The following is a 27,293-nucleotide window of genomic DNA, read 5'->3' as shown; positions in this document are numbered from 1 at the left end:
GAGAACTTTACCTTATCTTGACCCTGCTGCTGGTATCGCTTGAGTGCTGTGAACACAGAAAGAAAAAAAAAACTTTCCCATCTGGTTTGCCATCACTCCAACTGCTGCTGTTATACGAGTGGGAACTTACAGTGGTCTCCACTGGACACAGAGAATGAAGAAAGGAGGAGGAATAATTGGAAAGAGGGACGGATTCAGTTGAAAGATCCAGCTGCTGGGCCATCTGAAGCCTGGGAAAGTCTGATATTGTTTTTAATGTATGTGTGATCACCTCACATCAGTCTGACTTACAAAGCCTCCCTAAAAAATGTAGGGAACAGGTGGAGCGGGAAGTTGGCAAAGAGTGAAAAAGAATGCTAGGTCACTTGTGCCAACATTATGTGCTGCGCTGAACCCTATTTTTCCTCCTGCAATGCAGTAAATCACATTTATCTGCTTAATTTTCCCACAGTCTCCCATTAAAATGCAATCTTTTGAAAATAATTTCCCGACATTTTATCAGTGGCTTATATTTAGTAGTTTGTTTCAGTTTAGGCAGGTAAATGTGAGAAGAGAAAAATAGAAGAAAACTTGTTCTATAGCATTAATGTGGTGCAATGCGGGTGCAGACTGTACAGCTTTGTGTATACTGACTTCTCTGTTTTTGTAATGTTTCATTGAATAAAACAAACAGCCAGCCCCACAATCCAGTTTTATCCATAACCTCTGAAATGAGACTTTATGTTTCATACAAACTGCATCTCGGTTACATCAATAATCCTGCAAATGAAATCGATTTCCCCTCCCGCTCTTCCAATTCTGATCACAGCTGGGTTCCCCATATGGAGTATTAATGGGGTGGAGCACCCTGAGCCTGATCTAAAGCTGGAGAATTCTGGGCACACCACAACATCAAATCCCACTGTAATTACCTTCATGCAAACACAGGGGCCCTCTCCAACACAATATGGGTTGGAGAAATGGGATTTATGTGCATTGTTTTTGACGCTGGAATTGATCTTGAAAATTGTTTGGTGCAATTTACCGAGATGCTTAAGAAAATTGCAGAGCACTGACTGCGTGCCATACAAATGTCATTTTGCGATGAGCTCAATATACCAGCTCTGCATTGCTCATCTACATTTTTGACAGCAATGACTCCGGTACAATGCAACAATAGCTAATCATTGTGTTTTTCCCCATAAATTCACATTACTGAGATGATGGATCTTGACAATCGTCACTCATCTTTTTCAGTTAACGAGAAATTTTCCAAATGGAAGATGAAACCAATTTTAGCCATGCAGATGGCTAAGTCGCTGTTTCTCCTCAATTAGCTTACACATGTATTCAAGCCCACAGGAAATAAAATGCCATTTTGTCATGAGATTATACTATCTGACATAAGGCTATTGTCTTAATTCCCTTAGGCTGTGGTGTTGAGAAATCACTAAACATATAGAGGGCCAGGCTATATCCTGTCTTACAGACGTCCCTATCCCATCATGCACACCCCAGCCTTCTCTCTCCAGCAGGTGGGGGTGGTCATGCACCACGCAACACAGTTATGGGTTTAAGTCTGAAATCTACATACTGAAATGACTTCAGCTCCCTCTCACAATGCCAAACTTGCTGGAAGTCTGATGAGTTTATTTCATCAATTTCAGAAATGCTGCAGAGAGAGAGAGAGAGAGAGAGTGAAGGAGAGATGCACAGAGTGAGGGGAGAGAGTCTATTTCTATATACAATAGCCTGTGTCCATCATCCTCAGAGTATGTGTGTGCATGCGCTCTCATACCCCTCTGCATACATATATGTGTGGAAGTAAGTTTGATGTGAATCCTCTCTGCCCTCTGAGTAGCACAGTGACTGCTGTCCATCTGCTCCAGGGTCTCAGGTGTGTGTTATCTATTCCCATGCCCCTGGGAACTTTCAACAGATATGCCAGTCAGCCCGGGCTGAACTGCTCTTGTAAATTACTCACTAAACAGCCCTGCCCTGGATTCTGCATTTGGGGGAAAATCAATTATTTGACCCCCCCTTACATTTCACAGTCCATTTTCAGCATGCTGGGGCCAATTACACCCAGCAGAAAGACTACTCTTTATGTCATTCCCACGATGACCTCCATCTTGCAGCTCCACACGGAGCACTGTTAATGCACCAACTACAAGCACTTGTGCCACGAAGGAGCGTGCTAATGCACTGGTTACCCACACTTTAGCCACACCAAGCACACAAATACAGCAGCTGAGAGGCAGCACTACAGCTGCACACAGTCAGCTGTAGTGTCTCCCAACTGGGAGGTGATCATCCCGTGTCCAGTGCACTGAGCGAATGCCACTGACGGTTTGACAGCCCTAATGAAAGCTGATTACCAGGAGGCATCTATTAATTTGTCCTTAATCATGACAAAGAGAGTCTGTGGCTAACAGCTGTGAAATGGCAGCCGCCGCGCGGAAATGAGGCTCAGGGAAAGGCCGGGGACAAGGGGTTAGGCCTTGTGCTGTCATTAACTGCCTGCCATTGTGTGTGCTCGCTCAGAGCTTAGCTACAGGTAACTCAATAAGATAACACGGAGTGTCGCTCAGCCCTGGTCTTTGTGAAGAGCTACTGCTGCGAATCCTGGGCGGCTGTGCAAAGAATAGGAGGATATTGGTTTGCATGCTCCGAGCAGGAGTTCTTATGATCCAGGTGAGAAGCTGACAGTAACAGGTTTAAGCTCTCTTCCTTTATCTGCTGCGGGGTTGCTGAGGGAAAAGTCAATCACTGAGAGAACAGGCCTGCTGAATGAGGAAGTGAGCTGGCTATTCAAAGTAACACTATAACAGATGTATGCTCAATTAAGGCCTGATTTTAGATTTCTAGAACGTGAGCAAATAAATGACAGCTCTGCCTTGTGATTGTGGCTGACATTTAAAATAAAGACAAACAACCAACTCCAGTAATCCACAGATTTCATGCAGCGAGGGCACATCGTAATGAAATCATCATATTTTAATATTTACAGCTGTGTCAAATCCTGGATGTAGCTACTTTGGCGGATTGCTGTAGTGATGTTCAGAGGAGGAGGTCCTCGTTGAACGATCTGCCAGCCTAGAGTGGCTAATGTGGTTTATAGGACCCTTGGGAAGCATTGGGAGGGGAGATAATTGTGGTGGCTGTCACAGGGTCTGTGATATAACAACACCACTGAGTGTTTAACCCGTACAATGATTTACCATGAGGCTAATTGATCTCTGTGTTTCTATTGTGTTTGCAACACAAACACACACCCCAATGGCACACGTGTAGCCAGTGATAGGTGTTTTTAGGAGCGTGCTTTACAGGCTGATTAGAGCCCATGTTCAGATTACAAGCCATGTTTCTGTCAAGCACAAGTACAGCTCAGAGCACTTGGCACATTTTAGCTGTGCAAGGACACAGTTTGTCCAGTCTTAAAGAGAAACACGATTAACCAAATTGCCACTTCATCTCTTCTGCTTTCAAGTGGAAGTTTCTGTTGTACCGGCCTGTCGTTGTATAAGTCAGTTTTCACAGGAAGCCACAGTTATAGCTGTGTCCAATCCAGAGAACATTCGGCACAAATGTTCATGTCCGATCCACCCTCCGACTCGGAGTTTCTCCTTGACTACTGATCAAACTTAACAATAGGAGCTTGATTCATCTCCCTTGTAGCAGAAATGCAGGTGAATCGTGTGGTTAGTCTACATTGTCTTACCACTTTGACCCCTAGAGCCTTTAAATTATCTATGCTAATATTTAATAGTTTAATAGTTTGATGCACATTATCTGTATGTTATCTATGTATCCAAACTAGGCTGAAGCCAAGATGCACCTGTTCTGCATGTAAATACAAAAAAGAATAGCTTTACTTACTTCCCAAGTGTGTATAATATGCTTTGTGATATCATCACTGATGTTTCACTACTCTTTCTTTTTTTCATTGCAAGCAGCAACGAGTCTTGTTTAGTGTTTACAAGTAAATCGTTTCACTTCTTGAGATCTTTTCATTTGCCTTACCATTTTACAGCCGGGGGTGTGTGAAATAATGAATTTGATGGTATGCATCCTCACATATAACAGTGGAGCATGTAGATGCTACTGCTGTAAACCTCATGAAATATTATGTAGGGATATTTGTTATACATTATCCTGACACTATACTAGATTGTTTAATTGTTAATAATAGAACAAATAATTCAAAAAGTAAAGATTTTTGTGGGGAAAAACTCCATAACTGCTTGCAATCTAAGTATCACTCTTATGTATGTATGTATGTGTGTGTGTGTGTGTATATATATATATATACATGACTTTCCATTGCTTTTGCTCTCCCCCTAAATACATTCATTCTGATAAGGGACTGACTGCAGGAACACTGCAGGGCTTGGATTTAACATGATAAACAAGGCAGAACATTTTGTTTGGCTTCGTATGAATTAATCAGTGGAAATGGGCAGACATGTTGAGCAAACAGTCATTTAAGACTCTGCTGAGACACTGATGGAAGTCATGATTCAATTAGACCCTGAGCTCTTGAAGATGCAACAAGTATTTCAGCTTGGGAGAAACGACACAGCCACAGCTGACTGACGCTGGTGTTTCTGCAAAGCTCCCAAGAGCTGGTTAAAGCATTTGATTGATGAGAAATGATAAAAGTTTAAAAATTTAAATAAGATGGGTTAGGGATTAGTATTCTGGTCCTACGTTATTCTGTACAACAATAAATACTTTGGGAAATAATGAAATTGTTTGTACTGTTGGGTTTATCATATAGCAAATCCAGGTGGAGTAGACCTCAGACACACATCAAAGTCTGTGTGCATTAAAAGCATGTGGACCCCCACCCCCCTTACATTTCACATTTTGTATCTCTAAAGATTAAGTCGTAGCTCATTTGCACTGCATCAAAGAGCTGCATTAAATCTGTACAAAGAAAGCCTTATCTCTTTAATTATCTGTAACATCAAATTTTCGTACAACATAGTTAACATCTATCCAGCTACGATATAATCTGTTTGGACCAGGGCAGCTGTTGTCTCGTCCTGCAGAAAGGATCATTTTTTTTGATTACGTGTCCTTAATCACAAAAATAACGACAGAATTCTTAACTCTGTAAATATGAGAGCCATAATTGAAGAGTCGGTTTATTCTTCAAGCAGCTCAGCAGCATTGACTCTGACATTTGTTTTTATATGCATTTAGTATTTGCAACTTCTTAGAACTCAGTTCATCAATTAATCTGTTGTGCAAATGTGCAAAACAGTCTACCTAATGAATGCATGCACAATCCTGCAGAGCCAAATGCACTACATCATAGAAACAGCTGCTGTTTAAACTATCACAAGTGTCATAATATTTTTAAACATAATAAAGGTGAAAATGGTTTAAAAACAATTCAGTTTTTAAATAATATAGCAAGCTCAAGATTTCAGGGAAATGAATGGGTGTTGCTTTTGCAGGAGTAGAGCTGAGGTGTCATCAAAGACAGTTTGTTACTGTGGGAGCTTTAGCTTCTTCATCCATACCTCCTCCTGTCAGTCAAGCTTTATGTCTGCATTTGCTGACATTAATCAGATGAATACAAAAGCATTCTGTCTAGTTACTGGTTAAATGCTGCCATCAGGCTTATTTGCATAGTCTATGAACCTAGGGCTGGTGATCCAGTGACACATTATGAGTGTCAAAAGAGAAGTCACGTCTCAAGTGAAACACAGTGTAACCTTAAGGTGAATAAAAGACACTCAGAGTGTCTTTTATTAGCGTTTTTATTATTACAGCATTTACATGGAGGAGACTTAATGATGGCATGAATCATGGAGAGATTTCACTGTATTTTTGTTTGGCATTTGGTTGGCCGTTGTCAGTTTAGGGTTTGGGGCAGCAGGGGAGTCGAGAAGGACCCCGCACCTCATGCTGAGTCTCCCGGTGCTGCCCCCTCTCATCTATGTGAAGAGTCTCTTCTCCCCTGCTAAGTTTGCAAAGTCCAATTTTCAGCTAATATGAAGGTCGCAACAGCAGGCGCAGAGGGCGTAGTAGGACATAATGGCTATGGGATTGTAAATATTGGTTTTAGAGAGACACAATTGGAGGGCAAGCGGAGAGAAATTTCCATAGAGTATGTGCTAGCGCCATTGGAGGCCTTGGTGCAGCAGAATAGATTTTCCATTCTAGTGTGTCACATTAGATTTTCGGAGGTGCTCAGTGGCAGGTACATGTCATTAGTAACACTTTAGCACAGTAATGAACCTTTTTATTTATCCGGTGCTTCTCTCATGAATGAATAAGGAGCTGCTCCCCAACTGTGCCTAGCCGTGAGAAGCAGACAGAAGAGGCAAAGGGAGAGAGAGAGGGAGAGCGAGAGAGAGAGAGAGAGCCTGGAGCACTATGAAGTCGAAAGGGGAACGTGGAGCCCTGGGGAATGCTGAGGAGGGTTAAATGATCATTATTGTGACACTCACATGCACACTCGCTAACACACACATGCACCGCCGAACAAAAGAGCATACACATGCACAGACACACATGCACGCTCCCCACCTCCACTCCCTGGGGTCCTGATCTGACACTCTATTTACACACACATTTACACAGTCTACTCCCTCCTTTATAAAGCTGACAGGTACTTAAGCGGTACATTACTCTGAGAAGCTCAAGCCTCATGGCGGTGTAACCAAACTGTCCATTCACTGCTAGCCTTGTCTCAGTGTTCATTCAATAATGGCTTCTGAGAAATCTACCGGTAATGAGCGCTTGTAACTGGGCGGGCAGGCCGGGAGTCTGACGGCAAACATCAGGGCGAGCATCGGGGCCCGGGTTCATTGGTGGAAAAGAACAATATGCTAGGGTTCAGTAGCTCGTACGACTGTGGCAGCAGAGAGTTCTCATAGGAGTTTCAGATGCATAGGAGCTCATCTCTCCAGTTCTGGAGATGCTAGTGGAGTTACTTCATGTGCGTCTTCTTCTGTTGTCTGCTCTAGTTCCTTCGTTGCACCAGAAATCAACAGTGCAACTAAGTTTTATTGCTGCTGAGAAAAAAGAAAAACAATCGGTGCATATCTAGTCTAGGTCGGTGGCTTCGCCTATTGTTATACAGGTGGCAAACCTCAATCTCAGCACCTCTTCTTGGACTCACCTCATATTCCAGCCCGGTGCAGTGAAGCGGTTAGAGTGGCAATGGCCGAAGTGGTCAGGGCCCCATGTCACCCCCCACCCCACCTCAGCATCCTCAGTGTTCATTTCCCTTTCATCTTGAGTGTGAAATCGCTGCCGGTGCAGCACTGACCTCAGCATTAAGAGGTCAACTATTGAAATCTGATGTGCGCCTCTCTGGCTGAGGGACTTCAACAGATGGAGGGCAAAAGAGGGAATGGAAGAAATGGAAGGAAAAAAGAGGCATTTAAGATTAGTAAACTGTATAATAGCTCTGAGTCTTGTACTTACATTGCTTTGCTTAGGGAATGAGCATATATATTGGTGTAGTAGTTTAAAATGTTTGCTCCCTACTGCACATGTTGTTAAGTGTTTTTAAGGGGAGGTGAACATGTTTAGAAGCCCTGCAAAAAGATTGCCATTGGACTATTTTAGATTGTAGTGGACAAAAGAGAAAACCCCCCACATAAACCACTGCTAGTATTAGACACTTTTTAACTGCATTTCTGTACCACCGCATTAAAAATTTGCTTTCCTGTGATTCCTCCTAGTTAAGGGCATTAATATCTGCGAGAAGAGAAACTCCCCAAAACTCCAAACTTAGCAGCTTTTGGCAGCTTTCTACAAAATACCTGCCAGAACTTCCTGTCTCCATGTGTTTCCAGCATAAGGTTCTGCATTTAAAGTCAATTCGACACCTCATCTCAGTATGAATCCCCTCTGAAAGCATATGTGATATGAAGAGTAAGAGAAGTTTGAGGTCTTGTCTCATATTTCCCATCGGCTACACTTTCATCCCTCTCTCTGCAGCAGACCACCCCCAGCAACCCTGCCCAAATAAGGTGTTCTGCCTTCAATACTCTCCTCTCTGAAGAATCTGAGGAGTTCAGAATCTGCGAAAACTTTGGATCTCAAACACAAACATCTTTTATTCAAAGGGTGTCTGTAATCACAAATAAATAGCTTTTCTGGCGATGAGCACAAGGCACAAGAGAGAGAGAGGAGCCTATCTCAGGAGCAGATAACTAGTAGATATGATTCCTTAGATAAGTAGCAGTAATTTGGCTTTTAGAGATAGCTCCAGGGGCGCTGTGCCGAGTTGCGCTGATTTACTGTGTGTATGGGAGGTTGTTTTTTTTTTTTTTTCCCCACATTTTTATCTCTCCTGTTGAAGAGCTTTTCATCTCTGATGATTTTCTCTCTTTTTTATGTATTTCCCCCAGAAGGTGAGATCACAAACCCACAGAAGGCAGAGTGGCATGTTTTAAAGCGATGGACAAAATACAAATATTTGAAAATGTATTTCATGGTAATTATGTCAGGTTTCATGGCCTTGGCACAGTACTGAGGCACAGCCTGGATGCCTTAATTTGTATAGAAATTGTAATCATTTGTTCATTTCAAGGTGAAAATTGCATTTTTTAATTTAAATTGTATCCTGCGTGATAGGCTATTATCTAGAAAAATTGTCTCTGTGTATGGCGGTCTATGCCCTGCCGTCACGCCTGTTTAGAGCCCACTTCTCCTGAGAAAGGGCTTGTATATGAATCTCCTGACTGAATGCACCCAGTTTGTTCTTCACTTATGGGCCGCCACTGCACTCATTTCCATTTTTGTTATTAATATTAATTAGTTTGAGAACACAGCTCAGATTTTAAATGTAAATCAAGCTTGGCTTCACAGTGATTTTTATCTAGCTCCGATTTCTTAGATTTACAACTTTACTTGGACTTTTTTTTGTCTTTGTTTTAAAAAATGAATTAAGGGAGGTGTGCATGGATGTGCATATATGTGCACATGTGCATTTCAAGTATTGCAATCTGAATTGGTTCTATATAAATAAAATGTAATGAATTGAAGATTGATCTTACTTAGCTGATTAAATGTAATATAGCTGGTGAAAGATTCTATAATTTTGGTTCCTGGTAAATCAGACAATCCCCTATTTGAGCTTCTGCTTTTTTTTTTCTTTTTTTTTTTTACTTATACATGACAGATTATCTATCTATAATACCTGAGAGGGGTAACCATGAAATTCAAAATACCTAAAATGTTCTGAAAATAAGATTTTCTCCCTATGCAAAATACATGGTTGGGAAGGAGATATGTGCATGGCAAGCTGTGCGTCTGTGTCTGTGTCAGTGGGATCCTTGAGGTGACGAGCACAAAGCTGAGGCTCAGGTACACAGCGTATGCTGGCATAATTACAGGATTTGGGGGATTATTATACTGTAAGTGCTTTCATGGCGACAGCTGGGAGCTTTTTTACTCCCTATGACACATAATCTCAAAGAATAAAACCAAGACCCCAGAGCATCTCTTAATCATTTCTTAGCATACCTGCACACGGATCTGAACTCTTTCTGAAGACAAATTTGAAAAATTAGAATATAATTATCATATCTGGTTTAAATCATTCTAAAGTCATGTTTTCAAACACACATTTTCTTTAAATCTGAGACTTTTTGGCTTGTTGTTTTTTTTTTCCTTAACTGGCTGTTTGCGTTCTTCCTCTTCACGGCTTTCCTGAGTCTTCAGCAGAAGGTTATTTATCACAGCATGGCCAGGTTCAGGAGCTGGGTCCTAAATAAGATCTGAATCAGAGCCTCTATTCCATGGCTCATTCTGAAAGTATGACCAGGCTGACGCTGTGAATTCTCTATCACTGCTGCGTGAGTGATAGGGCCTCCTGGTCTCTACAGCAAGGCTCAGGAGTTTCATTTCCATCCCTGTGATCTAAACAACCCCATTACCGGCAGCCATTTATGCACAGGGGCAGTAGGCAAGCACTGGGCCTGAGGACACAGCCCACAGCTAAGCTACCATGGCATAGAGCTACCTTCAATGGCCGTATGTCCATATAGAGGAGGGGAGAGGAGGAATGGAGCGCTCGGGCCTCTACACTTTATCTAAACCACTCCAGAGAGGCGAGTGGAATCGGCTCTTGTGGGCTCTGTTTATCCTCTGCTCCTGTAGTCAATCAATTAGGGGATCAAAGCAGGAGATGAGGGAAGTGTCATAAAGCTCTCCCACACACCACTGCCTGAGCTGCCACCTCGTCCAGTCTGAGTGACAGCAGACCCGAGGGAGACAAAACTCCCAGGCCGGCACCTCAGGAGACAAGCTGGAGCAAAGGGGACAACCGTAGCACATGCCAAGGTCTAATCTGGACAACCAGAACACAAACTTTTAGAGGAATATATGAAGGATGACACGCAGCAGGCAAAGAGCCACAATGCATATTTGATATGTTCAGAGGATCCATTGAAAGCCCCCCAGTCTCCTCAGAATGAACTCATATCAAAAACTTGCTTTGAAATCGATTAACTAATTGACCTGCCTCATTGGCATGCTAATCCAGCACCCAAGAACACTATTTTTTTTTCCACAATATATGTTTTGTAATTAGATATTCAAGAGAATTAACATTTGCATCAAATTTAACTGAGCCTTGATGATATAACGTGGCGATAATGCTGCATTTCAGTGCTGATTTGAATCTGTGAAGGGAATCCTAAACGTTATGTATCAGTTTATACTCACTGAGTATGAAAATATGAAATAGGAATGATAGGTACCCCTTGATAACACAAGCAGTACTGACTTCATTTAGCTTCAGATTTATCTGCTAATACAATTTGATGGTGATGATGTTAATAATTTTGATTAGTGATGCCTTTAATTAGTTCACATTTAATTGCAAATAAAATGCAAAGTATTTGTTGTCATTTTGTGGCGTACAGAAAGTAAATATACATCTCTCACAGTGCATCTTGGCATTATTTACTAGTTTAGACAAGACTATGTAGGAAGATTTTCTTGCTGCGGCGACTGCACACATATCCAGCATGTTTGAGATTTGTTAAATGAATGAATGAACGTACCTAAGGCGGGTTTGACATACCTCCAACAGTGCCTGATGGCTACAAGTGAATGAGCTCCACTGTTTTGACGTGTAATATAAAGCACAGCGGATGCTTCCACACTACACCGGTTAGTTCCCCTACATTCACACCATACCGCAGAGATTTGCAGACTGCATTCCCCGGCAAGTGGAGGGAGAGGCGAGCGCTGCTGGTCAGCGGGTAGAATGAATTACTTCCTACAGCTGCAGCTAGACACACTTTCAGTCTGCGTCTCCTCGTCTGGGACATTTGAGCTCTCATCACTCTCTAATCATATCGCCAGCGCTGGAACAGTCACTGGTGACCCCCGCAAATGTGCTTGAACTTACATGCTCAGACTACAAGCATGCGGTTAGGGAAAAGATAGATCAAGTGTGGCTGATTTAAGATTTTGCAGATGCATACAGATTTACACCAGGCCTGCTAATCTATCTGAAATATATTTTCCATCAATTTATTTTTATTTTATTAGCCTTTTTAAATCTTAGAAAATACTAAAAAGGCTTGCCACAATTTCCCAGAGCCCAAGGTCACAATTTTAATGGCTTGTCTTACCTAATCAAAGTCAGTCAGTCAGTCCAAAATTATATAAATGTGAGAAAGGCTGGAAAAACCAGATATTTGATTGGCTGGATAAAATGGTTATTGTCTATACTGACTATGTATGTACATATGTAGTACATGTAAAAACTGAAAGAAGCAATGGATAAATAAAAAGGTTCATTACTGACTCGTCTCATAATAAACGTTAAAAAAAACCTGCACACGACAGAAATAAGAGACAAAAGGCTCGACTCTGTTTTGGATCTTTAATTGATAACAGTTACGCCAGTGTTACAGTAAACACACCAACAGGCTGAAGGTAGTAAATACCAATACAAGTTTCCCACTACTCTAATACTTCATACAGCAGAATAAATTATACCATGATAATATACACACATGCGGAACAGAAAAAGGAGTAAAGCAAAGCACAGATGTCAAAAAGCAACTAAACAGGTTAAGGGTCAAACAGACGGGAGGAGGGAGGGGGGAGGGCTGGGAGGGAAGGAGTTGTATGCCTTAAATACCCAAATGTTTATTGATGCGAGTGTTAGAAATGGGTTTGATACACTAAAGACAATTCTAAAACTCTTCCTTTTTAAAATATACACGAGTGAGGCGTCTAAGTGAAGCAGTTGGAGCAGCAACTGCTGCGGTTCAGTGCGGAGTCAGCATTACTTTGACGTTTTCTCCTGAAGTCTTATTGGTCCACAAATCCAACAAATTCCCAGAGTAGAAAGCCTGTTGTCTCTGGCATTATTATCATCATCATTATCATCATCATCATCACGCTGGTCCATTGGGAGAGTCACACACCGAAGGCTCAGGTGTGTTAGGTCCTTGGTCCAGTGATAGCTGGTCTGCTTTTATACTCAGTCTGTAAAACAGGCGGTCAAAAACACCCTGAGGATGTTTAATTCAGCCACCTTTTAAATATACAGCGGTCCTGTGGTTCAGGGGGAGTCTGTCTGTGACACCAAGCTTTCATTTTCCTTCAAGCTCAGTTTTACCCTCTTAAATGTCATTTTAATTGGAACATTTTCAGTGGAATTTATATTTTACTAATTTATACAAATCCATTCTTACCTGGGTCAGAAAAAAACAGACTCAAAACTTTTGGTTGAAACAAGTAAACCAATTAAATACATTAAAAAGAAAACAGAAAAAGAAAACCAAAACATTTACTTCCACAGATCCCTTGCTTACCTACCACTCAACATAGTGTTGTTTTAGTATAAAACATACTCTTTATAAAGAAACAATACACAATCTGCTCCAGCTACTGTACATTTTTTCAGATTTTAAAGGCGACGAAGGACCAGATCCTTTCTTGAGCATTAACCGTCATAATAATCACACTGATGTCAATGAAAAATATCACATACATCTCAAGGGAACAGCTGGTCCTGGATCAAGTCAACAATGCGTGCTACACAAATGTCTCATATCCACTATTATTTAAACTTTTTTTTCCGTCTTTTTTGTACATTTGGGTGAGTATGTGAAAGTGGAGGATTAGACGTGGCTCTGGTCCAAACCAGAGAAGGGGGCCAATCAGCGGAGTTACCTGTGCCCTTTCACAACTGACTGGATTATATGATTTTCCAGAGTGCATGTGAATGGCACAGCTTGTCTACTTTTTAATCTCATAACAGAGAATGCTGGAATGCCTATAGTATATTGGAGATGGAGGCTGAGGAATGTTCTGAAGGAATTTAGTCGAAAAGTGGAAAGCCAACACAGTGTGCATTTACAAAATGTGCTAATTATGCTATAAAAAAAACTGAAATACTGGCTAGTGATGAGAAGGGTCACTGTGAATTAGCTTTGACATTATATTCGTGTGATTTAATCTGCTTCACACTGTTTAAGTCACACAGGATTCCCTGGCAGATGGGATTTGGGAGGAATGGGGAGGTGTGTGTGTGTGTTCGTATGAGGGGGTGGTTGAGCTTGGCAAGGTCCATATTTCAAAATACATTAATTTCCCCAATCCTGTTTTTGCAAACAATGCCCTCCTCCCTATGGACCACCACTAAGGATGGGATGGAGGTTACAAGGGGAAAGCTATTGGCCGCCAAAACGCTGCTTTAATTCCCTGCAGAATCCATCCAGCCAGACTTCCCACAGTGTGGCCAAGTTCTTTAGGAATGTCAAGACGAATATGAAAGTGGGAAGGTCAAATCGCTCACGAACATTTGAGCTCAGGGAACAGGCAGAGGAACAGCAGCTTGGAAAACAATCATCCTCTTTTGTGTGACTGTGTGCCGACACGCAAACATGCATATGCAACAGACAATCGCTCCCAGATCATCTCAGTCATTCTTTGTGTTTTACACATCGACATCTAACGGAGAAAAGAGATACGAATGGAATCAAAGAACAACAGAAATCACATTAACCATAATCATATAACAGCAACAATAGTCTTAACAATATCAAAAAAGAACAAGAAGAAGAGTCGTTCAAATGATATTGGCTTTGTTAACTACTATGAACAGCAAGGTCAAAAGTACATGTTGTTGATGGCTCTAAATGTGTGCTGGACTGCAGCCATGACAAGGAGGAATCTGGGCCAATGATGCTGACCATCCTTTGGTCATCTGGGGGTCCTTTTTGGCCCACTGAGTAAAATAAACAGGTCTGAGGCTGGGATATGAGTACAAGGAGCGGGCAATTATGCCCAAAGGGTGGGGAGAAAGGGTGCAGAGCCGCCTGGTGGTGTGAAAAGTTTAGCTCCATTCCCGAAAAGGGACTTTTCACTCTCTCACAAGCGTCACTTTCTCTGGTACAGAGTGAGGGCGCGCGTCTGTTCACTGATGTCATGGCCGAGCTGCAGATAGACGAGCTGGAGTTGCAGTCCAGACTTGATGGAGCATGGAGGAGGGTGGCAGAGGGCGAAATAGAGAGAGGTGCAGGGTTTGTCCGGAGTGGCTTCAGTAAGCCTGTCCCGTCTCCACCTGCAGCAGCCCCAGCACTGCCGAGTGGTCTCCAAGCTTCATCCTCCTCTGGGTGGACAAGCTCACATTTTTAGCCAGGTAGTCTACAGCAGCTATACACACAGACAAACAAACAAAAGAAGACAGAAAGGAAAAACAAACAAACGTTAGACAGGTGGTAGATTCCTGGGACATATGTCCTATTCACTCTCATTTCATTCCTCTGATTAAGGCTGAAACAAGTTGTGGCAGAAGAGAATGAGTCAAATGAAAAACAATTCACACAGAGAGAGTGAAAGATAAAAACCCCTCCCCTGTCCCTTGTCTGAGGTTGGCATGCTGCTGGCACAGAGCATGTGCATCCTGGTAAAGTCTCCATGCTGTCACTCAGACAGTTCCCCGTGTGTGTTCTGTGTGCCAGTCTTCATTACACTTGGCATCTCTGATTTCATGCCCTCCACACTCCACATGGCCGATCATTTTCATCCTCAGACAGCAGCTCCTCTCCTCTCTCTTCCATTCATTACCCATCCACTGTGCTCAATCACCATCTTAATTAACCTCACATCAGCTCACATCCGCACTGCCATCAGTTTCTTGCTGCTGACAAAAACACTGGTGCGCACACACAAAAACGTGACAGATTGGCACGCGCTCGCCCGCACTCACGCATAACACAAACACATTTCGGAAAAGAAAATCACCAGATGCACAAAAGCATCAGATCACCACCAGAACCTGAAAATAAACAACAAATGTCAGCTAGCCGATGCTGGCTTGGTTTGTTCAGGAAGTGGGCTTCATTTTACCTCTTGTGAATGGCTGTGACAGCATCAGTCAATTATGCTAATCTAATAAAGCAAACTCTTTCCTGCCCTGAGGGTGTGTGCATGTGTGTGTGTGTGATCAAAATAGGAGAAAGAGGGAAAGAGAGGTGGGCAAGAGGACACTGTGGCCCCTGAGGGTGTGCCGTTCTTTGAAGTGGCCCTCTTCTCTTTCCCATCCAAGTGGAGTGGGGTGTGACTAAGGCAGCTCTGTAAATGGATGGTTGTGGTGTGGTGGTGGTGGTGGGGTCTTTATCAAGAGCACGTGTCTGCCTCCACCAACCAGGGTGCAAAGGTCAGGAGGCTCTCCTGCCTGGGAACTGGGCATCACTTCATAGGCTTTTTAAATTTAGTCAGCTTAAGAGGGGGATGGAGAAGAATGACCAGCTTTTGTCACAAAAACATGAAAGTATTTGCTTATGCAACAACAACAGTATACACATACAGGGTCTACTTACTCTGGCCATACTGGCTGTACTGGTAGCCTGCAGTGACGGGGTCCACGCTGTAGCTGGTGGCGCTGTATGTAGGAGGGCAGTATGACTGCGAGGAAGCCAGGCTGTCCACACTCTTGATGGTGTCAGAGCGCTGGCTGCAGCTGGCTGAGATGGGGTTGGAGCTCTCCAGGCTGCTGTGCAGGGGGGAAATGGAAAAGTCGTGCTGGGGCTGGGAGGGTACAGCACTAGGGTTACTCAGGATACTCATCACCTGGAGGGGAGGGGGGGAAAGAGGATGTTAGAAACTTGGAAAATTGAGGATCAAAGCATTGACAGAGTTGAGGGAAAGTACTTTTTTTTTTGCAAGTATAGTGCCATCCCAGCACTTCACGGTAAAGATGCCAATAGAAATACACCATTTCAACTTTGAAATAGGAAAGGGGAGAAACTTCCCCATCTTTTTTTAAAGAGCAGAGGGGAGGGAGGATACCAGGAGGGTGATGAGGTTAAAAAAAGGAGAAAGGGAACAAGAGACACAGTTTCCATTAGCTGGCGCTGCCAGTAAGTGTTCTGCTGTGGGACAGACGGGTCCCAGGGTGATAATAGACCAACCATCCTTGCCAGACAGCCCCTGTCCCGGAGCCTGAGGCCTGAGCCCGAGCCTACAGCACAACAAGCACCAAGGGAGTCCCTAATCCCTCGCCCCTAGCCTACCCATCTCATGAATAGTAATGGAGTTGGAACTGGTAAATGATCCCCTCAGATCCCCACACAAAGTAGGCTCCACAAACCATACTGAGCGGGCCGCTGATACTGCAGGTTGAGGCTTGCCTGAATATTACAGTGTGTATATTATTCACAGTGCATAAAGGCTTCCAATTCAATATTCTAGATTAATGTAATAGCATGTGACGCTCGTCAGAAGAAGGCCTCACAATATGTTAAAATGTAAGAGATTACTTCTGGTGCTCCTCTACTCTGAAGCACAGTGGCCCAGAACGCTGTGAAAAATTTTGTTTTCTCATGCTGTGAGTTTCGTTAAGTGAAAAAGCCTAAGTGTAGAGTGTGTGTGTGTGTGTGTGTGGTAAAAAAAAAAAGGCAATTGTCCCACACATGCTTCCCTCCTATAGCAGCGAAGCCTTCCTTTCAACATCAGGTTCATGTTGAGTTTTGCTATGCTGCACTGGCCTTTGGCCCCTTGGCTGCTAAACCAATTAGCCCATCATAGAGGTGGTTACACAGGGGTGATACAGAGGCAGACATATGTTTGCATGCATGCACAAACGGACACATGCATACACATATGTAGCAACCACACACCCAACGCAGGAGCTAGCCAAAACAGTCCACAAATGATGCTGCACGCCAGGATTATCCCTCAGAGGGAAAATTAACTATATTCTGCAAATTAATCATATCTTTAGAAAGGGGCCTCCCTAGAAATACGAAACACTCGAAGCACATTAGAAACATAAAGGCTGGTTAGTCATTTCCACATGTTAATTCTATCAGTAAGGAAACCCCCACCGTCCCCTCCACATCTGCGAACAAAGCATGTGACATGTATCCATAAGAGGGAGATTCATAGCCCTCTTCATGCTGGACACATGTGATGCTCCCTCCCATATGGAGATGAAGTGCACAATGTGAGGAAGATGAAGGGTTATGTTTGGATGGGTTCCTTAAAGTAAAAGAAAAAAAAAGGGAGCTAGTAAAATGTCCTGAGAGAGACAGCTGGAGGGCATGAGCCTATTTTAGTTATTGGTTAATTGAAGCTTGATTACATTGCTTCCTTATGAAATAGGACAGCCAACAACTGGCTCTATTATTATTCACGCTCATAAAAGCTCTTCAAAAGGAAATGACTTCTTATCGCGACATGTTGCGGCATTGCTATTTTAGCAGGATATTTTAGATGGGTCGGCCACTTTAGAGGCTGACAAGTGTTGGCATCTGTGAGGATCTCAAGCACAGTTTTCAGTTATAATTTAAGTGTTCTTAGTGGGGAAAGGTAAGTTCAGAGTGGATTCTTCCACCCACACCTACAGCATTTTATGTGATACACGGTTCAGTTTTAATTGGTGGGTTTTGCTACTTTGATGTTCCCATAAAGTTTTTTTCCCCCCTAAGTGTTCAAGTGTTAAACGATACTTTGTCACATAAACTCGTAAATGCCATTTGTGGCTGGATACATTGACATATTTCTGTTTCTGTGTGGCTCGTGAAACAGCCTCTGCAGATATTAAGTTCTAGCCAATGAATGAACTCTAAGAAAGCGGGAGGGATCTGCTTTTTGTCTTGAATTAAAAAAACAAACAAAAGAAAGGCAGGAAGCTGATGGCTGTCACTAAATACGTGGGCGTATTAATAAAGAGTTGAAAAGGAGTTTGGATTCCTGTCAAATTTTAGAGTTGAGGAAAGGCCATTATATTTATCATCCATACATACAGCATGCTCTTGCAGAGCAGAGTTTCTCCCTGTTTCTCTGCACCCGCCTCCCCCCCACCTCCCTGTTTCGCCTCGCATACGGCGTCCTCAGCAGCCCAGAGTTCGTTTGTTGTTTAACGTTGTGTGAGTGCTGGTTTGGGAGATAATGTGAGCCAGGACCCAGTTTAAAGGACAATGCTCCAGGGCGTTCCCTGCCTCTTGCGCACAACACCCCTCCCTTCACACCCGCCCCCCTCCTTTTCCACTCTCTCTCTACAGATAGATTACTTTATAAATAATAATAAAAAAGTAATTAATTCTCTCAACTTCTGAGCCCTCCAGCCTGTGGCAAAGTGAGTGCGGGAAGTGTAAATGGATACAATGTGCATCCTTTCAGATAAATAAATAGCACACTTGAGACAAAAAGAGGCCCTTTCAAACCCCCCTCCCCTCCCCTAATTTCTTCAACAGCCAAATTACATTTTTTTGTAACATTTTTTTGTTTGCGCGAATGTTTGACGAGTTGTTCTTTGTTGGATTTCACTCTGGAATAAAACAACGTGACAGAGACAGAGCTGAAACACTGCAAGTGATACAAGAAAAAAACACAATGAGAGAAAAGAAACACAGTAAAGAAAGAGAATGGGAATGTGCCGGAAGAGCTGAGTTTTCTTTCAGCTATTATAATCATTACGAGATCATAAAAGTCAACATTATTCCACTTCGACTATTTAATTTTTTACATTGTGTAAGGCAGTGAAATGGAGCACATTCGTGTCTCCTTATAGGAGCAGTCGTCCCTGCTGCACCTGATAATAATAAGAATGCACCCTTGCACTGGATTAAAACAACACCAATTCACAAGTGTAAAGTGAGGAAATGGAGTGCTGAGAATATGATAGCCTATAGAAAGAAGGCGAGGGGGGCAGCAGAGAGAGTGATATAGCGTGAGCGAGAGGAGAGTGGAGGCTTTGGGGAGTACAAAGACTCCTGTAGGACTGCACTGGCCTGAGGGCTAGCCTGCCTGGAGAGCTGATAGGAGCCCCTTCTGTTCCATTCCCAGCGCCAGCGCCAACACACCCCACTCCACAAATACTCTTAATCTGCGCAATACTGGATTAGTTCCTCTGTCACCGATACCTCCCCGTTCTGCCCAAATCAAAATGCCCCCAAGATGTACCTTTAAGTTAGGCAGAGGTCACTGGGGCAGACAGGGAAAAATGAGCACTCCAAATGTCTGTAAGTTATCTGAGTAGTGCAGAATAACATTGTGCACCTTAGCAGATCTGCCTGGCTGATACTCGCTCCAGCAAAGAACGATTAAAGATCCACAGTGATGACACTGAATTTCAGATCAATATTTGAAGGCCAGTCCTCGGGGTGTGATTACAGGAAGAGAATAGTGTTTAATTCTGTAGCCCAGAAGTCTGGAAAGTGTCTGACTTTGGAAACAGTCAAAATATGAAATAAAACCTTAACTATATAGAAATGTGCGTATTTAATACATCGAAAGATACAAAGAACAGGCAGACTTCTTATGTTAGGTCATTAAATGTTACATGAAAACTTGATTTAAATCTTTTAAAATCCTAATCAAACACTTAACCTGAAACCAAACAAAAAAAATGAAGGAAATAAATAACAAATGAAAATATCAGTGACTCCCCCCTCCAAGTCAGTCGACTCCTGCTCACACAGCGTCCCGCCCTTCCCCCCATCCCTCACATGAGAAGGCCGGCCCAGCGGGCAGTAAGGCCCCTCATCTGAGCAGACAAAATGACTATTTAAAAATAACAGTGATTGCATAAATTGAATTAAAGCGTTTTGGTCACGGTGGAGGTGGCGCGAGGGGTGGTGTGGGGCCGCAGCAGAAAGCCAGGATGGTGGCAGGCAGCAGATGACGGGCTCAGGCCTGCATGCCACTGCTTTAATTGGCCGGGGCACATTCATAAAAACTGAAAAGTGTCTTCCACTAGTGCCACAGGATGAAGAGACAGAAGCAGAGTGAGAGGTAGAATGGTGGTGGTGGTGGTGGTGGTGGGGGGGGAGGGGGGGGGTTGGTGCTGGAGGGAGAGAAATGGGCCTTTGAAGAATGTAATGCAAATGGGGGGTTGTGGTGGGGTGCTAATTGTGTTCAATTAAGTGGCTGATTGGCACTGACAGAATGTGGGCATTGACATGTCAGGCACAGATGAGGACGATTAGCGGGCGCTGGAACAAGCTGTCACTCCTCACAACATGTTAGCCATTCTGTGCCTGTGCGTCTCCCCTCTGCGCTCCATGAAGCTGTTCGCACGTACCAAAGGAAGCTTAAATAAGTGGAAGAGGAATAAAATTCATATTTATTTTAAATGCTAGACACGCTCCCTCTGTGTTTCTGCAAATTTCCATTAAGCTAAATGCTCATGGCGGCCTTAGCGTTCCAGAAAGCACAGCTGCTCAAGTTGGAAAAAGGACCCCGACTCCACCCCACCCCACTCCCCTCCTAAACATCCCACAGCATAAGCTATAAACTTGGCCCCGCACTAACCAGAGGTTAATATACCGTCTATTGGGCTGCAATTGGAGAACGTGTGGGGAGCAATCCTCTATTCTCTGCTAGTGATATGCTTGAGTAACTATGGGATGGATTCAGCCACTGGGAACAAGAGAGGCCCCTTCTAAGCGGGCACACACATGCACACAGACTTCAGCTCGCCGCACCTTGCTCCAACGCCTCTTCTAAATTAAACGGCAGATTTTCTGATTCCAGGAGAGTGGTTTCAGCAAGGCAGGGCCTGGTGTGTGTGTGTGTGTGTGAGACAGCGCGCGCGCGAGAGAGAAGCAAGAAGCACGGCTGATCGAGGGAGTAAGGAGAAAAACGAAGAGGGAGGAAGAAGAAGAGGAGGGGGGAGGAGTGGGGGTTGTTTGCTGAAAACAGCAGGGGCCAGGTCTAGTGAAAAATGTCAGGTCAAATTGTTCTTGACAGTGTTAATATCTGCACCTCATAGCCATAATTACATGTAAATAAATAGTGAAATAGCTCTCAGCTGGAGACTGAAAGGGGCGAGCTGCTGCATGAGACAACCAGCTGAGGACCCAACAACCTCCCATATTCTCATCTTATTGTCTGGATGTAGAAGGGAGTGAGATACAGAAATGCGCATGCAATGAAGCTTATTTTTTGTAAGTTTTTCCTTTTCTTTGCGATCCCCCCTTGTGAAAACTGGAAGCACGGTATAAACTCTGCAAAGGGGTCACGAGAATGAGCCCACGATGATGAAGGTTAGAGGACAGAGAGAGAGAGTGAGAGAGAGGGAGAGCCAATAAACCAATGAGGGACAGGGAGAAAGAAACAGAAAGAAGGAGGGACAGAATGGGTGAGAGGAAAAAAAAAAGTCAGCTAGTATTAATCACAGCCATGCACCTGTCAGAGTGGCATCTGGAACTAAAAGGAACCACATGCAGCTCGACAACATCCCAAACCTCTGGCTAGCGGGGCAGGTTCACAGCAAAGTAGCCTTCCTTCTTCTCAAGCCATCCCATGACCCCCTGAACCCTGACCCTTCACCCCGAAGAGACAGGTCACCCAGCATATGCCTCACAGACACTTCACCTGTGAAGCAGGCTGTTACTGCAGACATTATTACATTATGTCATTATGACTATTATTATCATTATGATGATACAAGTAACCTTCAAATTGTCTGTGTATGAGGAAGGAAATCCCCGCCAGATGAGCATGTGACACTGCGTACGCCCGTGTGCAATAGGTATTTTAGATAGGATCGATATTTGTGCCTATACTTTCATAAAGGCAGTGCCGCTCTCCACCTTATAGGCATTTCAACTGCGTGGGACACACAGCATGTGAATCAGTCTCAGTCATTTTTCCTCCTTAAATCCCCATCTTCTAGGATTTACTGAAATTCATATTGGCTGCCTCTGCAAGATAAATGTAAATCACATTCCCTTATATTTACTATTTATCAGGATGCAGCAGCTCACTTTCAGCAGGAAATATCTCTCACCCGCACACAAACACCCTTGCATTTAAATAGCATTTTTATTGTCCGCCATAGCCTTTCATCTGGGCGTAGGGAGAAGAGCTGCCTCTCCAGGGGAGAGAGTTGGAGCAAGAGCGGAAGGTGGGGAGAGAGAAAGAGAGAGGGAGAGGGAGAGAGAGAGAGCAAAGCACTATTGGCAAGGCATCGCTGGATGACAAAAAGCCAAGTGGAGGGAAGGAAGGTTGGTAGGTGAAAAATAGATTATGAATACACCAAGCTCCAACCAAAGATATTTTGGAACGTAAGAGAAAATGGCAGCACATGGCTGCTCAAGAGACTTTGAAAGATGGAGAGAGCAACAAATGGCTCAGGTAAACAGGGGCTAGAGAGCTAAAGCACTGTCTCTGCTGCAAGGGGGAAAAACGAGGTTTGCATGCATGCTGCAAAGGTGGCTCCTTATACAGCATTTTTTTTTGTCACAAAGCATCAAGTTTAAGCTGAGCAAGAAAATTATTAGTCACGTCACACTCGTCTGCAAGCGGCGAAAACAAAAACAAGATGTATTATCACAAAGCAGAAGGCCAGCGCACGCAGAGGTACGTCTTCGGTGTCGCAGACAGAAAATCTTTCCTCAGAGTTCAAAAGTGTTGCAAAACAACAGCCAACACTAATAATCTGTGCAGAAACAGTATAGCCAGTGGATATGATTTACAGTCCCTGGATTTTCTTGGCAACTGCCGACAGCAGGTCTCTTTTTTCTGAAAGCCTCTTACATCTTTTTTTATACTTGCCAAATTGAAACAGTATTTGTTTTAATGGGAGTTCTAATTAACCAGTATGTATTCCCCCACTTGCTCTGCGAGTGGCTGAGCTATGAATGCAGGCTATGTGCTCATCCCCTTTGATTTGTTGTCAGTGGAGCCTGCCAGCTGACACAGTGCCCGGTGAGAGGCTTAATGCCCAAGTTTTAATAATGTGGGGGACTACATGAATCTCCCCCTCTCATTGGTATTCAGGTGCAGAATGTCTTGTTAGAAGTCAGGGAGGGAGGCGGAATGAAGCCAGAGCTCCAGATTGTTCCGTACATTTTCCCCTCTCCATTTTTTTTTTTTTTTGGCAACGGCAGAGCTTGCTTCTTAAAAATAATTCATCCCATTTTTAAAAGAAGCGTCTGCGCTAGCTAATGGAAGAGCAGCAGCACAGTTTGGAGTCTCCCCTGGCTTATCTCTCTCAGACAGTTGTGGGGAGTCGCTGGTGAGCATGGTGTCAGCGTGCGTGGTACGGTGCAGCGCCGCGCGGGCAGGCAGGCCTGGGGACACAGATCAAAGGGAGGCAGGGGTGAGAGCCGCTCTGCCTCTGATCCCGTGTACGTGTGTGTGTGTGTGTGTACATGTGTGTGTGTGCGTGTGTGTGGAGGCCCGGCCCACTCACACAGCCCAAAGGCCCTCCTCAGATACACACATCCTTGTCATTCCAAAACACACAACACTTTCATAAAACTGCAAAACAGAAAAAAAAGTTCCTCACAAAACTTTGTGAACTTCCTTCATCAAAACAGCAATAAAATCTCTATCCACCATACCTATCCAGCTCACAGACTTCCCACTTTCCCTATCACGTCTCCTTATCATAAGGACACCCTACAACAGGCCCTGCATGCATTTCCCACTTTGATTCAACAAGAGAAATGCTTCCCGTTCCCCTTTTTCCCCCTCCTCCTCTATATTTCTAGAAATTCTGCCACTGAGCTCCTTTCGCTGGGCTTCAGCAAGTGCCGTTGTTTTCTTTCCTCTCCCAGCAGGTGTCCCTGTCATGCAATAATGAGGAATTCAGCCCAAACGGTTTCACGCAAATGCAATGGCCATGAACGCTGCTTCAAAGAATCATTTGAAAAGTATCTTGCAGCCTCATATTACTGGGATTTGTTGAAAATGTGCTGCGTGCTTGAGAGATGATTGCCTGTTAAAGCGCACCTCTTCAGCTGAAAGAAAGCCAATTTGCTTGTTTGTTTGTTTTTTACATGTGCAAAATTAATATACAAAGTATCGTGGCGATGAAAGGTCAAGAGGTCTACTTCAAATGGAATATTAAAAATGAAAAAAGACCAGAGAGAAAAAGCAGGCGTCAAGCTTAACTCTTCAGGTAAGGATGGCTGGAATGCCTAACCTCGATGCCCTTGCCTGTACCTTTTTCCAACACCTGCTGTGCTGCTAAATGAAACAAGACCAACAACAAAACACACTTCTGGTTTCATACCTATTGCCCAGCCATGCACAGCTTCACTCCCATGACCCCTAAATATACTGCCTCCCTCAACCAGCCAAACACGCTGTATATCCCACAATGACAGCAACCAGTTTGAGTGTGGATGGCTTTTCCACTGCCTGTAATGGGAAAATGTGTGCTGTCGGGATAGGTTATGGGATTGGGATGGACGCGAGCTCCTGTCGGGACTGCTGAACGCTGCAGGATTCCATTACAGACTTGGCACCTCGCCACCGCAGCCCATTTACTGCGAATCAGAGAATTTTTGTCAATCTTTACAGCAACCGCGAGGCCATCAATGCCAGGCACTTGAAGAAATAGCTTGCACATTCCAATGCACAAGCATATCTCGAGCAAACAGATGCCGTGTGTAACTTACAATATCATATTCTCATTTCCATCTCGATAGAGAGTCTCTTTGTGTTGATTTTTTTTTCAATTACAGGAAAGGAGGAGAAAAAACAGGGGAATAAAAAAATAACACGAAAAATAAACAGCGAGGTGTGGAACGCGTGCCGATAATTTCCAAAGATGAGACCCAGCCGTCGTTTGATTGAAATTCGGTTAAATGCAAGGAGAAGACAAAGCCCTCTCCGACTCTGAGATGTTAAAGCGGTTGTTTGTTCTGTGAATTTTCTGTGTCTTGAGTTTTCTGTGACGAGCTTGTGAAGTGAGAGGGGGGACAGATAGGAGCTGCCCAGCACAGCGGGATGCTGCACCAGGGAGTGAACTCTGATTCTGCTGTCAGTGGGAGCATTCATGTCCACGCTGAGAGACTGATAGGAATGCCACACATCATTTTACATGCGTTCACTTCAGTGCGGTGCAAACTACTGCGCAGCCAAAACATCCACACCATATACATATGGAAACTCCCCCACACATGAAAGCTGAAAAAACACAGTTTAACTTCAAAAATAATTATATAAATCTAAAAAAAAGGACAATAAACAAATAAAGTTTATTTTAGGTTGTTTTATACAAAGACTTTTGTCAAACCATGTCGATAGAGTAATTGAATACTGAAAATCCAAGCTGCACAGTTGCCCAAAGGCTCCTGTCCTAATCCTCACTATGACAGGAAATGTTTAATATCCCAACACATTCTGGAATGTCTACGAAGAGAAGGAGAGAAAGCGGCAGTGTACCCCACGCCAGTATTAGAGAGCCATTAATGAAAAAAAAAAAAAAGACTCCATGTTCCTGGTGTTTTTCTGCAGGTTTGCAGTGAGAGCATTAGCAGTTAAAGCCCCTGTGCCACGATTAACAATCAAACACGCTGTGAGCCTCCATGTTATCCTCCGTCGCTCCAGAAGGAGAGAAAATCTCTTTTTTGTCACAAAATCCTTAATTCTTTCTTCTCTGAAGAAAGAGGGTAATACCAAGAATGTTTCCAATCTGCTTTGAGAAATATTTGAAGAAAAAAAAAAAGAAAAAAAAAAAACTCCCAATAAAACACGTGTGAACGACGGGGTAATTGTGGACAAATGCAGCATTGAAATTCATTTTCAACTCTTTACACACCATTTCAATCTTATTTTCTGCCTGTTAACCACATCTTGTTGGTGAGGGTGGGCAAGACTGGCCAGTATTGATGGGTAATTGTGTATAATTCACTCCGTACACACGATTTGCATCAATACAAATCATTTTTCATTCTCTGCTACTTAAAGCTCAACCCTTACCACAGAGTCCTATTTAAATGCTCATTAATGGAGGAGTCCAAAGAGGTTAAACATCTGAAATCCAGCAATTTAGAGAGAAGAAGGCAAACAAATGTGCACATATAGCCGCATGCTTTAAGATGGCAAAAGGAGAATGGGTGGGGATGATATTTTCAGATCCTTTTTTATTTCAAAGGGAAACCCAGGGTGGTCCCCGTAATATTAAAAAAGGAGATAAAGTGAGCAGCAAGGTGAACTTATAGGAAAGCCTGTGCCACCCTTCTCAGAGATGCTTGTAAATCGCGCCGTAAAGACATGAACAAAATCACACATAGCACTGGAGTCCTCCAGCTGCAGACAATTACGTGAAGAAGATTATGGGTATACATTTATAAGCTTTAGCTAATTATTTCATCTGCATGTGTTCTCTCTCTGTGCTGTGCAGGATTTAGATGTCCCAGGAAAGTCGAAACCGCTGTTTGGAGCAGCTTGAGTACTTGCGGTGCTATCAAGATGAATTTTAATTTGTTGATGTTAATCCAATTGTTTTACAAATGTAGCAATTTAGAGTAGCTAAAATAAATCCAGGGCTTTGGAACATGAACATAAAAGCCCACACTGGCAGTTATTTTGCTGAACACGCTGTTTCTGAATTTTAATTTGCAGTCAAATACAATTACACATTCTGAAGTGTGAGAGGAGGAGGGGGAGGAGGGACTTTGGTACACTAAAGAGTGTGAACGCCACCTATGTGGGAATATGCAGACAAGTGATGAAAGTTCACTGGACTGACCTGCGGGGAGAGCCCGTTGCCAACGGGGTTCATGTGGTTGCTGGATGCTGAGGGGCTCATGAATGTGTCAGAGTAGCTGGAGAAGCTGTGGCGATTGGACGACAGACCGTAAGCAGAGCTGCTGTCAGCACTCAGACCTCCCTGATGCATGGAGGATGGAGGCAAGGGTTGGGGCCTGTGCAATGTACTGCTGCCCTCTGACATAAAAAACAACACACATGAGCACAGGTGAGAACAAATCAGGGAAATTTCTTAAAATTTTCTTAAAATCTGGGTTGAGACCCACCGAGAATCCTCACAGAGGCCTCACAGTTTGAGCTCAGTCAGTCATAAGTCACACATTAAGTGTCCTTCCTGTGTATTCTTTGGCACGTAG

The 27,293-nt window shown here is 43.5% G+C and overlaps 1 protein-coding gene across 3 annotated transcripts in view; it reads right to left on the bottom strand.

Moving 5' to 3' along the window:
- Window positions 1–14,463: 14,463 nt before the first annotated feature.
- pax7a (paired box 7a) overlaps window positions 14,464–27,293 on the bottom strand; it is a 40,762-nt gene continuing 27,932 nt past the window's right edge. For all 3 annotated transcript variants that reach the window (XM_063472997.1, XM_063472998.1, XM_063473000.1), the window contains exons 7-9: window positions 26,918–27,114; window positions 15,804–16,053; window positions 14,464–14,634 (exon numbers count right to left, since the gene is read on the bottom strand). In XM_063472997.1, the coding sequence (XP_063329067.1) occupies window positions 14,519–14,634; window positions 15,804–16,053; window positions 26,918–27,114 (563 nt within the window). In that variant the 3' untranslated portion in view covers window positions 14,464–14,518. The remainder of the gene's footprint in view (window positions 14,635–15,803; window positions 16,054–26,917; window positions 27,115–27,293) is intronic.

Source organism: Pelmatolapia mariae, linkage group LG5, assembly GCF_036321145.2.
Source record: "Pelmatolapia mariae isolate MD_Pm_ZW linkage group LG5, Pm_UMD_F_2, whole genome shotgun sequence".
In the NCBI taxonomy this organism is placed as follows: Eukaryota; Metazoa; Chordata; class Actinopteri; order Cichliformes; family Cichlidae; genus Pelmatolapia; species Pelmatolapia mariae.
This window is presented reverse-complemented; position numbering and strand designations above follow the sequence as displayed.